The 13462-nt window shown below is 43.6% G+C and overlaps 1 protein-coding gene across 1 annotated transcript in view; it reads left to right on the forward strand.

Moving 5' to 3' along the window:
- Positions 1-12793, forward strand: part of bcar1 (BCAR1 scaffold protein, Cas family member) — a 54487-nt gene extending 41694 nt beyond the window's left edge. The window contains 8 exon segments of the mRNA XM_034141725.1: positions 3993-4142; positions 6712-6807; positions 7224-7235; positions 7237-7335; positions 7337-7609; positions 8323-9195; positions 10414-10500; positions 11401-12793. Coding sequence (XP_033997616.1) covers positions 3993-4142; positions 6712-6807; positions 7224-7235; positions 7237-7335; positions 7337-7609; positions 8323-9195; positions 10414-10500; positions 11401-11958 — 2148 coding nt within the window. The 3' untranslated portion in view covers positions 11959-12793.
- The last annotated feature ends 669 nt before the right edge of the window (positions 12794-13462 follow it).

Here is a 13462-nt window from a genome sequence, read left to right on the forward strand (position 1 = left end):
AATAGAAGAACTATTTTTCTATATAAACAGAAAATATTTCCCGATGAGGATTTACTATAAGTGTGTAAGAATTACAGTGTAAGGGATATATGCAGCGATATTATCCTGCTTATGACACATCTACTTACTAAATTAATTAATAATTTAAATCCAAAGTTTTGTGCGCTTTACAAATATAGAAATAAGAGTTAAAAAGTATTCCATGTTGTTTTGGGATGAAGGAATACTAATGTTTGGGTCACAGCTGACGTTTGAATGACGGGACTTCTTTCTGCAGATTGATATGACTGCACATGGTCCCTTAATCAGAGAGATAGTGTAATAGCAGTATTACACTATCGAAAAAAGAGCAGGTCCCTAAATCCTCTAATCTACCAATCAGAATCGAGTATTCAAGTAACATGTCCTCAGTCTAACCACCCAACACTCTCCTGTAATGAGGCCTCGCTCTATTTTTACCACATTTCTCTTTTAACTTCACATCTGTGCTGTACAGATTTTTTCTCAGCTGCAGCTACATATATAGAAAGTATATTTCTCTCCATGTGGTTGGTGGTCATTTTGAAGCTGGAGGATGGGCTTCCTTAGAGAATGTGCTGTGTTTACCAGCAGATAGCATGGAGGAGATTTCACCCTGCTTGTTTGCAGCCTGAAGCCCACGCCCTGATTTCTCATCGGCATGAAGCAGAGACAGAGAAAGAGAGAGAAGGAGAGGAAGCCAGGGAGAGGGTGGAGGGTGCTGCTGGGAAGAAGGAGGGATGTAGCTCGGAGCAAAGGTCATCTGATGAACAAAGACTTCAGCTTGACGTAATCATATAAATGGAACAAAAGAGTGAACATCCCAGCTTGTGCCACACATGGCCCTCTGTCATCGTGTGTGTGCATATTTGCTTGTAGAGGAATTTTCCTTCACTGGATCCTCATAAATAAATGTGTGACTGTAAGGCATTTGACTGTTGGTAGGTCAGAGAAGCTTCAGCTTTTATGAGGCCACTGATTTATTCCAAGAACGTAACACAGAGAATCTTCTTTGATATGTAGGTCAGAACATTTGAAAGTATGCAGCCGTGCCCAGACCAGAGATCTGTGGGGAAGAAGAGGATGTTCAGGGACAGGATACAGCTGGCTCTCAGTCAGAACCAATGCTTATAGTACATGTACACTGGAAGACTCTGAGAGGTAACATCCTAACAAAGGCTGAGAGCATGGCAAGGATCAGCATAATACTGTTCAAGTTACAAGAACAAAGTCTCCTTAAATACCTTGTATGAGGTTGGGCTTGAGTGTAGGACTATAGCTGTTTTTCAATTGGATACTCCCCCAAGCACACTGACTTGTTGTCTTAAATCGTGAATGTTGGTGTTGTCAGGCAATCAGTGGACTGTCTGAAATGCTGTAACCTTCTCTCAAAATCATACTTTACATCAGTTTAAGTCAGTTCTTACATATGTGCATGAAAGCTACAGTATAAGCAGTTCTAAATGTTCTGAATTAGATGTGAAAGGTTGAGGGAAATACCTTATTTCTTTGTTTATTGAGGATGGAGATGATATCTTTAATTTAGTTTAACAAATAAACTATTTCATAAAAAAGCACATTGCACATAGGAAGTTATGCTAATATGAAATGATGTCATTAACTAACAGTCAGGACACAGACAGGTTAACTCTGGTGGTGACCATTGATCCATAGCTCTGATCTCCTAAAGGGATTAAACGTCTCAGCTGGTCGTACTATTACTAAACCTTACACACACACACACACACACACACACACACACACACACACACACACACACACACATGGATACACCGATCACTTAGTGTTAGTGTATACGTGTGTGTCCATCCTCTAGGGTGCACACAGACAGGTTATCAATAACTTGGGTCATCAATCTGACACAGCGTAGAGGATGTCGTGTGTGTGTGTGTGTGTGTGTGTGTGTGTCTCAGTGCAGAGGACACATCTGGCACTTAGCCAAATGTCGTCAATACTGTTGAAAGCTTTGTGACAATGAGGTAAAGTGTGTTTACAGGAGTGTGACGCAGACTGAGAATTAACATTTATCAGATATGTTCTTATTGCATGGTGATGAAATGATTACCCTAAGAAAATAAACATTGACCTAAATCCCTTGGTGTGGAAGAGAGAATAAAAAAGCGGGTGAGATGAAGGCAGATTAGTGCCGGCAGGTTGTCAAATGGATGGTTTTATCATTTGTCTCTGTCTGTCTCACACAAAGCGTCCCTCTGACAGCTGGGGAGCCGAGCAAATATTATCAGAGAGCTTCCATTAATCAAAGCTGGAGGCTGGTGATTAAACAATGATTCTACACACTGATACGACACAATAAGTCTGTTCAGAAATTAACATAACATAATCATTCAATCTAAAGATACACACTTTATTATAGAATAATTTGTACAGCTCATTTGATAAAATGTACTTTTTGGGGGGGTTGAGTGTTTTTTTAAGCGTGGCTTCATATTAGCTCTATACCAGATCCTCCATAAGATGATGTTAGAGGCTATTTTGTGTTTTTCTTTTGTCATGTTTTTTTTTGATAAGATATATATAACTTTCAGTTACAAAAGGTTTTTCTGGTCTCGTTATCCTCAACCAGAATGAAAGCTGTACCAGTCTCTTCTCTCTGCATCCGCTTCAGAGACGAAATAAGTTAGCAGTTAGCTGCAGGTAGCTCAACATGAAGACAAGTGTAAAGAGCAGCTCTAAATAGCACTTTCCATCTACTATAGAATGTGTTATTTAGAGTTTTTGTTTTTCCTTTTAGTTAAACAGTTTTGTTGTTGTCCACTTATCCCCACCAAGTTTAGAAGCATTCATTATCTTCTCTCTGCGCTCGCTTCAGAGTTTAAAGCAGGAAGCAGTTAGCTACAGTTAGCTTACCATGTTGGCAACACAAACATAAAAAGCAGCTCTTTTCATCAACCTATTATTTTATATGTTGTATACACATCGCTATGAATCATGTGCTGATATAGAAATGTAAAAAGGAGCAGTTAGCATTAAAGCATTTTGAATGTGTTGAATGTTGTCTACTACTCTACCGTTTTGCTACAAGTAAAACAAATTAAGATATTTACAGAATTCTCAAAACAAAAGTTATTTCATGTTAATGTTCCTGATAGTAAATTGAAACTAGTAAATTAGTAAGCTTGTAAACCAAGAGTGTTTATAATGCAGGCAATGGTAAATTACTTCCACTGAATAGCATGCTAGCTAATAAAAAACAATATTCCATTAGCAGGTGTTTAGGCGCGGCCACACAGCAATTGGTGATGGTCATATAAACCAGGACATGGAAATGTTGTGGAAACGACAGTGTGCATGTGTGTGGCCGCTTGTGTGTGTATGCCTTTGTGTGTGTCTGTGTATGTGTTGTATAGCACAGCTGTTGTGGTTTCCCAGGCTGGCTGGTTGACTCTACACTTACAGCGTATAATACTCAGTTTAAACAGGCACACAATAGGTCAGCCTGGTTCCCACGACGAATAGGACAGGTCCCCTGCTCTGTTTTTATTGCCTGTGTGTGAGCAGCGCGCTTTTAATTAGACCAGACAACCCTCAGTCTCCGTTCATTCAGTGTGAGGAAGCAGCAGCACATTCTCATTGAAAGGTTAAGAAGCCTTTTAGTTGAGTAAATTGAGAGGTGACTTTGTGGTGCATTCTGACCCTTGCAGGCTACCATAGTCACATCAACATATTCTACATTCATATTTCCCTATGTCCTTTCCTAACCACTTTTCCTTAAACTCAGTGAAAAATGTTATGGGATTAAGAAAAGATGAGGAAAGGCTCACTTTAGAGGAATTTAAGGAGTTTATTGTAATGTTGTTAAACGATTAATTTATTTTTTATTTCTGGTGATATGAATAATAAATATCTAACAGATTGTTGCGATACAAATGTGAACTATATAACTTGATGCTGTTCTTCAGTCTCACCGGCCTCTGCTCTGTTTCTGTGTCCAGGTGGTGGTTCCTACCCGGGTGGGACAGGTGTATGTGTACGACACACTGAAATCAGACCAGGACGAGTATGACATCCCACCCAGACATCAGCCCCCGAGCCAGCAGGACATTTACGACGTGCCACCCACCCGCCAGCAGTACAACACACAGGTCAGTGTGTGTGTGTGTGTGTGTGTGTGTGTGTGTGTGTGTGTGTGTGTGTGTGTGTGTGTGTGTGTGTGTGTGTGTGTGTGTGTGTGTGTGTGTGTGTGTGTGTGTGTGTGTGTGTGTGTGTGTGTGTGTGTGTGTGTGTGTGTGTGTGTGTGTGTGTGTGTGTGTGTGTGTGTGTTCGCCTTTAGGGCCTTTACATTTGATTCCACACGCATAGGTCAGTTTATTTCTGTGTAATTCCACACATACTGTTTCTTGCTGAATAAGCAGGCACTTTGCACGCACACACACAGGCAGAGTGTACATAGCAGAAAGTCATGTTGCTGATACACCAAGAAAGAAAGGTCACTCGCATACAGCCACAGCAAAATGAAACCTGGAGTAGGAGGAGAAGGAAGAGGCGGGAGGAGGAGGGAGGATGAGGAGGAGGGAGGATGAGGAGGAGGGGGGAGGAGGAGGGAGGATGAGGAGGAGGGGGGAGAAGCACAGTAAGGAATAATGACAATGAATGATGGGAAATATGAAGGGAAGAGGAGAAAGAGCAGGAGGAAGATGTGTGGCTGTAATATCAGATGTAGCTGCTGGGCTTTTTCTGAAGAATGAACGCACCGCAACACCGGGCTCTTCATCAAAATGTCTGCTGTGTGGGAGATGACTCTGACCATAACAAGTCATCACACACACACACACACGCGAGCACAAATAAACAGGTGGGACTTAACGTTAGTAGGAGAATGGAGCTGATGGATAGGGCTGTGAATCTTCATCTTTCTCACGCTACATTCAAAAGTCATTCAGGATTCTATACATGGGGTGCTAGTTTCAGGATCTAACCGTGTGTGTGTGTGTGTGTGAGTGAGTGTGAGAGATCAGATGTCAGAGGCAGGAAGTCCGTACAGTGTGAGAGACACAGAGTGAGCTTGATTGAAGTACAGCGTGGAGTAATAAAGTGTTAATAGATAGACACGTTGGAGCGGTCTAATTGTCTTGTCCTTTTCCTGACCACCATTCCTCAAAGAAATATGCGAAGGAGAATCGATCAGGATTTATGAAAGTACAGCCGAAGAGGATCTGACTTCACTTTTTTGGGCAATGATTGGGCAATGTGATTAAGTTCCATGGTAAAAGAAAACGACCATTTGTCGTAGATGGATGACTAAATGTGCATCTAGATACTTCCCCCTGTGCTTTCTTACCATGTTGTTTCATACAGGCTGAATAACTGGACGACAGTGACAAATATAACATAATTACCACAGTTTGAATTCAAATGTAAGAGATCTGATTGGGGAGCAGGCCGGCTCTATTGCACCTTAGCCTATCACGTCCAATGTGTTGGAGCGCTAGCCAATAGAAGTGCGATTGTTACATAGTGATGTCATAATGTTAGGGATAAGGAGTCCAATGGAGGTGTTTCAGGCAGGGGGGGGGGGGAGTGTGTGGGAGAGAAACCGCTCTTATCATGGCTGCCTCTTCTATGTTATTTAACTCAGTTAGGGACCTTCCCAAACAAATAATACTTTTCGACTACAACCTTACTCAAAATGTTTCATATCAAGGTGATCATGTGACCAACACTGCTTCACATTCCTGGGTCAGCTCTCTTCCCCTCCTTTCTCCCTTTTCTTTCCCTCCTGCTCCTGTCTCTCTCCTTTATTCTCCTCTAATCCTCTTCCTGCACCTGTGTTACCTTCCTCTCCTCTCTAGCTCTTCATTTCCTCTCCCTCCCGTGAGACAAAGGCAGTAGATGTGAGGCATTCAACCATTTAAGCTTTGTTTTATGACTCGTTAGCTCCTCTCACACTGTGTCTGTGTACTGGCACCAGCCATTTCATATGAGCCAGCAGATAGGTATGTGTCCTGAATCCTGTCAGCCAGAAACTGTTGATAAGGCTCCCTCTCAAATTGTAATCAGGTTCTTTTTCTCATTCAGTAATTATATGATTAACAAACTTCCTGAATAAATCAGTGTGCCTGTTTTTATGTCACTATTACCCTAGATGACACCGTGTAAAGAAACACGATGAAAGCAGCTTCTTCTAAAATGTTGTGATGAAATGATCAGAACATCTGGTACCAACAACTACACTCATTTACATCTCCCATCTGGCTTATTATACAGTCGTGTAACGTTGAGAAATGACTGCAGGATGGGTATCTGCAGGGAAGAGTCAGAACTGAATTAAGTTACCTAAAAGAAGTTTTAACATATCTAAAAAAACATATTTTATTTACAAAAGTCATAATTGTTTTCAATGCCTTGAATTGAAATGAAATAAATGCTATTTTGTTTTCAATTATGTAATCCATCTATCCATGTTAATGAGCTTTTCCAGGGCCTGGTTGCATTACTTTAATTGTAATTAATTAATAGCAATGATATATTCCTGTTATACTTAAATAAATAGGCTGGTATGCTTAAAAAGTGTGTGTGTGTGTGTGTGTGTGTGTGTGTGTGTGTGTGTGTGTGTGTGTGTGTGTGTGTGTGTGTGTGTGTCCGTTTGTGTGTTTTCAGTGTGATGTGTGTAACAGCATGTTTATTTATGTGCCTCTTTCTCTCTGTGTTCAGGTGTATGACACTCCTCCCATGGTGGTGAAGGGGCCCTCTAGTGGTCAGGGTATATATGACACCCCAGTAGGCTCGGACAAGCACACACAGCAGACGGTAAGGACGTGTGTGTGTATGTGTGTGTGTGTGTTTCACAAATGTACATCACAAGTTGCTTGATACTGACAAATTGAAGATGTACTGTACATGTGTGTGTCCTTACTGCAATGTTTATAAAATATGATATAAATTGATCGTCAATTTAAAGGACTAATATGCAGCATTTTCCTGGGAGAAGAATGTGTTATGACTCGTTCTAAAATCATTTGTTTTAATCATCGCCTCTGACACACGGCTCCTCTGAGGGTCTGTTTATTTGTGCTCTAGTATTAAAGCATTTTAAAAGTGACATTAGGTCTCTCTCTCTGTATCTCTGTCGTTGAGGCAGGGAGGAGCAGTACGCCTTGATGCTGTGTGTTTACAAACCGTAACATTTTTATAACAATGAAATATTTCTCCCTCTCTCCCTTCAGGTCTATGACTTCCCCCCCCTCGGTCAGTAAAGATGTCCCTGACGCTCATCCAATCAGAGAGGAGACCTACGACGTGCCACCTCACTTTGCCAAACTCAAGCCAGTCCCCGCCCCCCCCCGGCCAGTACCCACACAACCATCTCCTCGACGACGACGAGCCGCCCATTCCAGAGGACGTGTACGATGTCCCGCCCCCAATCCTGACTGACAAGCGTTACCGCGCCGACAGGGACGGGGTCAGCCAGCCCCCCCAGGACATCTACGACATCCCCGCCAGCCTGCGGAGCGGGGGGCACTCCGCCCAGGACGTGTATGACTTCCCCCGGGACCGAGAGGAGAAAGGGGGAGAGAGGGGAGATAACAACATCTACGATGTGCCCCCACAGGTAGGACAGTTAAAGGGCAGTAACACATTTTTGGAGTTAGCGTGCAACTATCAACATTACAATAATACTCTGTATACATTTCATATTTGTCATGGGGCAAAGTTGCGTACGTAGAGAAGCAGCCAACAGAAACTAGGCTCCCTATATTCTCCCCCTCAAACTAAGCTAACTATTAGCAGCTGTGCTGGTGATTCTTAATTAGCCCACGATGTACACACACATCCACACAGCACACACACATGGCCACAATAACCAACAGTGATAAAAGCCAAAACACCAATTGGCCCCTACGCTGAAAAAACTGAAACGTTGACAGATTTCACGAAACTGTATCAGGTTAGATGAAAGCAATAATATTAAGTTGAACCTAATATGTTTTATTTAAACTTAATATTATTGCAACAAACATAATACAGTTATGTGAAATCTGTTTACTTAATACATTGAATTAAAGTCAACGTCTACATGTTTGAGTTGACCTTCATTTATTTCAAAATTGTTGAACATTTACAACTTTTACATTATCATGTAGTTAGTATTTGTTGACTAACATTGCAATCATTTCCAAAAGTAAATACTAATAATAAATAATATAAAAGTAATAATCATAGTTTGTACTGATGTAATGAACCCTGTTAGCTAAATACGCATACAGGACACTGCTAGCCTAGCTTGTTAGCATCTGCTTGAATCCAGATGTGATGTGTTTCCAGGTGGTGCGTGACGCCCAGTCCACCAGTGAGGACCTCAGCCTGTCCTTCAAGCGTCTCTCTGCCTCGAGCACAGGAAGTACACGGAGCAACCACTCTGCCTCCTCCCTGGACATGGTCCCAGTCCGAGACAGCTCCTCATCCTCCTCACTTCCTGGCTCTGCTCCAGGGAAACCCCTCATCCTGGACCTGGAGCAGGCCATGGAGCGCCTGTCCCGCCTGCAGCAGGCCGTGGAGTCCAGCGTGTCCCTCATGATGTCCTTCATCACAGGAAACTGGAGAAGCTCTGCTCAGCTGGAGGGGAACCTCCCGGCCATCCACCAGGCCGCTGACCGCGTGCGCTCCGCGGTGAGGGACTTCCTGGAGTTTGCCCGGGGCGCGGTGGCTAACTCCGCCCAGGCCACGGACCGCTCTCTGCAGACCAAGCTGTTCCGTCAGGTGGGGAAGATGGAGGAGGTCTTCCAGAGTCTGATTCAGCACAGTCAGGGTTTGGACGTCATTTCCTGGTCGCACACTGGGCTCGCAGCGCCGCCACCAGGAGGGGACGACTTAGATCGGCTCATCATGACGGCTCGAGGTATCCCTGACGACGCCAAGCAGCTGGCCTCCTTCCTCCACGGCAACGCCTCGCTGCTCTTCAAGAGAAACAACCGGCAGCAGCAGCAGCTTCCGCTTCCTCCAATCCCAGGAGAGATCAGCAGTCACATGACAGGATCAGGAAGTGGGAGCTATCAGGGAGGGGAGAAGGTGCACATTCAGTCGAGACCCCTCCCCTCGCCGCCGAAGTTCTCAGCTGCAGAGGAGGAGGGTATGGAGCGGCCGTACGAGAGCACAGAGGAGGGCTGGATGGAGGACTACGACTACGTACATTTACAGGTACACACACTTTTCATAAAGCCCAGACAGAAAGAAAAAGATAGTTTCATGTTACTTTAGCACTTTAGCAATGAACTGATCACACACTTTCAGTCAGGATACTCACATCATGGTGTAAACACATTTTAGTTAGAGACTGTGCTCATGTGTTGCACTGGAGCAGAGTCCGTGAGCTGCCCTTAAAGGTGGGGTAGGTACGTTTGAGAAACCGGCTCGTGATCGCTAGAATTTGAAAATACACAACCGGAGAAAATCTGCCACTTCCTTACAGAGCCCCTCCTCCAACACACACGAACGTGCACATGACCAATGAGGGCACGAGATAAGTTTGTGCACAGATGGAAGGCTGACAGGCAGGTAGGCCATCCAGTTATTTTAGCCGGGTCGGCTAAAATGATTGGTCGTGCTTTTTACAGTATTACGGCTTCCACAGATGATATTTTTTAATGGATTTTTTGTCAAAGCACTTAAGATATTTATTGCTATCGGGATGTTAAGAGCATTCCATGGAATATAACAAAAAATGTATCTCGAGCCAGTTTCTCAAACTTACCTACCCCACCTTTAATACTTTATTTTTGTCGAAATTTTATTTTATTTTCATTTTCATTTTTTTTCTTTCTTTCCAACAAATATTTATACATCATGTCTTTGTTAAACAAGGGCCATGCAAAAAGATACATTGATTTTAAAAAGAGAAGACATGATTTGTAGCCGTTAGCTTATATCCATCTACACAATCAATAAACACTTAAAACATTACATAGTCTACCAACTAACAATTATAAAATAGAAATTAGCACGGACCAACATTATCAGTACAACTATAGTATAACAAATCATTTTTAACTAAAACTAAAATGATTGTTAAGTTAATGTGGTTATCCAATACCCATTTGTAGAGAAATGCAGTAAAGCTCCATGCTATCACTCTGTTTGACTGTGTAGTTGATACTGTATCTGAGAGTACTATGATGGTGCCAAGCTTTCCTGTTGGCCTTAAGTAAACATTTCCTTATCCAGCTGACTGACCTTCAGAGTCACTATGTCATTACAGATTTACAGATAAGCCATAGATTTCAACTCAAAGTGATTGCAGTTCCTGTCTGTCACCACTAGAGGGAGACAGATCATTACTTTTCTTTGTCTACTGATCCAGAAACAGAGAGATGTGTGTCCGTGGTGTAACAGCTGTGTGTCTGTGTGTTGATCTGTCAGGGAAAGGAAGAGTTTGAGAAGAACCAAAAACAGCTGCTGGAGAAAGGCAGCATCAGCAGACACAAGACACAACTGGAACAGCAACAGGTACCCGTCTTTACCCAGTCTACACACACACCTACACACACCTACAGAGACACCTACACACACCTACACACACCTACACACCACACACCTACACACACCTACACAAACATCTACACACACCTACACACACCTACACAAACATCTACACACACCTACAGCCTCTACACACACCTACAGCCTCTACACACACCTACAGCCTCTCCACACACCTACAGCCTCTACACACACCTACAGCCTCTCCACACACCTACAGCCTCTACACACACCTACAGCCTCTACACACACCTACAGCCTCTACACACACCTACAGCCTCTACACACACCTACAGCCTCTACACACACCTACAGCCTCTACACACACCTACAGCCTCTACACACACCTACAGCCTCTACACACACCTACAGCCTCTACACACACCTACAGCCTCTACACACACCTACAGCCTCTACACACAACAAACAGCACCATCATTACAGAAAAATGATTAATATGATATATATTATAGCCGTTATATAGTTTATTCTGTGATGCACTACAAATAGGTACAGCAGTATATCTAAAATATCTACTCTGCTCTATTTGTATATGTCTACTATGCAAATAAAAAAGGACATATATTTTATATATGATTGGCTTTAAATAAAGATGATATGAGCTAAGTGAGTATAAAAAGCTGTGTATAGCTTCAGAGTTTGATAATGATTCTGTGTTTTTATCACTATCAGCATCCCTTCTAAGGTTCCACACACACACACACACACACACACACACACACACACACACACACACACACACACACACACACACACACACACTGGAATGTCAGATGTTACTCAAACATAATTAATTGATTTATAATTTACATTAAGTATTAACTGTCCCCCTCCTCTCCTCTCCAGATTAAACAGTTTGAGCGGCTGGAGCAGGAAGTCAGCCGGCCAATCAACAACGACATGACGGGCTGGGTCCCGCCCCCACTGCACCCTCCAGCCAACCAGCAGGCCCAGAATGGCTCTGGAGGCTCCTCCTCCTGCTCCTCCTCCTCCAAGCTGTGCCACGGCGACCGGCAGCTCCTCCTCTTCTACCAGGAGCAGTGTGAGCAGAACGTCACCACGGTAACCAACGCCATCGACGCCTTCTTCACCGCCGTCAACTCTAACCAACCCCCAAAGATCTTCGTGGCGCACAGCAAGTTCGTCATCCTCAGCGCACACAAGCTGGTGTTCATCGGGGACACGCTGTCCCGGCAGGCCAAGGGCCCCGAGGTGAGGGCCCGCGTGGGGCAGAGCAGCAACACGCTCTGCGAAAAACTCAAAGACATCGTGATCAGCACCAAGACGGCGGCGCTGCAGTACCCCTCCCCCGGAGCCACCAGGGAGATGACTGACAGGGTGAGGGAGCTGGCGGGGTGCACGCAGCACTTCAGGATGGTGCTGGGGCAGCTGCTGGTGATGTAGGGGGGGGGGGGCAGTGACATAAACTCAGAGTCCCAGGAACACGGGGCAGAGACTCCCCCCCCGGAACGAAGGGATGGTACGCCCCTGCAGCTCGGGGTAGGAGGACCTGTGGAGCCCCTCCAGTGTGGGGTGGAGACCCCACATCCACCCTCTGCTCCCTTCCTACCTCACCTTCCACTGGGACCATTCCTCCCCCATCCCTCCTTTTTATTCTACTCAAAGGAACATTTGTATTTTCAGTGGGCTGGGCCAATGGTTGTAAAATAATCACTGTAAATATTTAAGTTACTGTTAAGTCAGAAAACCAAGAAAGAAAAAGGACTTCCAGTATATAAATATAAATATATGGTTCTTTTTTTGAAGAAGAAGAAGAAAGAAAAGATGAAAACATAAGTGTAGTTTTTAGACAATATCAATAATTGTTATTATTATTGCTATACCGTATAATTCTGGCTCTGATTCCTGATCCGTGTATCATTGTTGTTATGGATGTGTAAATTTCAGATGATATGTATGACTGTATGTTGTAGTACATCTATGCTCTTCTCCATCCCTGACAAAGGCACACTTTCCAAAAAGCACTGGAGCACACGGCCATCTTTAACGTTCTGCCGCGCTGCAGTGAGTTTCACACTGATTACAATCGAGCAGTGAAGGCACCACGAGCCCTGCACAGGTCCACTGATGCAGGTGGGAGCTGATCCAGTGCCCTCTCAGTGGCTTTCTGAGAAACTATATGTAGGTTGTTTTGTAAGAGGCATGTATTAGAGAAAAGGAGTGTAAAAGGTTCAAATCTAGAAATGAAATTAAACCTGCTTTCCTCTTTTCTCTGAAACTGTGGTATGGTCGTTTCTTTCAAATATTCAAAACTGATGATGAAAAGTGAATAATAGGTGAACTATACGGTGGCCGACAGGTGCAAACGCGCTACAACCGCCCAAAGCTTTTCCATTAGGAGGAAACGCACTGAAGTTTCACGATGCACATATCAAAACAGGAAATGTGCAAAAACACATGCAAATGAAGAAACATCTTCACCAAGCTCTCAAAACATGCGGAGCATTTAATCAAAGCGCTGCTTAAACAGAACGCTGCCAATATATCTTTTTTATTTGCATCGTTTTTGAAACGGCAGCGTGTTTATGCTAATGGAAGTGTTCTTGGCCGTTATAATGAGTTTGCCCGTGTCGGCCACCGTAGAACTAGAACCACCTGAAGATGTGTTTGCACAGGCATACTAACCCCCTGTTCTAAAGTTGATCTCAACAGACACACAAGTCTCAGTGCTGAGCAGCTGCATCTCGGGGAGACAAAAACTGTCTGAAAATGTGATTGAAAACGTACAATGTCCGTCGCAAGTTTTACATAAAAAATGTACCATATAGATATTCAAAAAGGGAAACTCCGGATGACTATAAGTTGTGTTACATTATCTGTTCCTGCTAGAAACAAAGGTCAATGACTATCCATTGTTAGCACGATTATCACAGACGTTTCATCTGGA

Source organism: Trematomus bernacchii, unplaced genomic scaffold (genome assembly GCF_902827165.1).
Source record: "Trematomus bernacchii unplaced genomic scaffold, fTreBer1.1, whole genome shotgun sequence".
Lineage (NCBI taxonomy): Eukaryota > Metazoa > Chordata > Actinopteri > Perciformes > Nototheniidae > Trematomus > Trematomus bernacchii.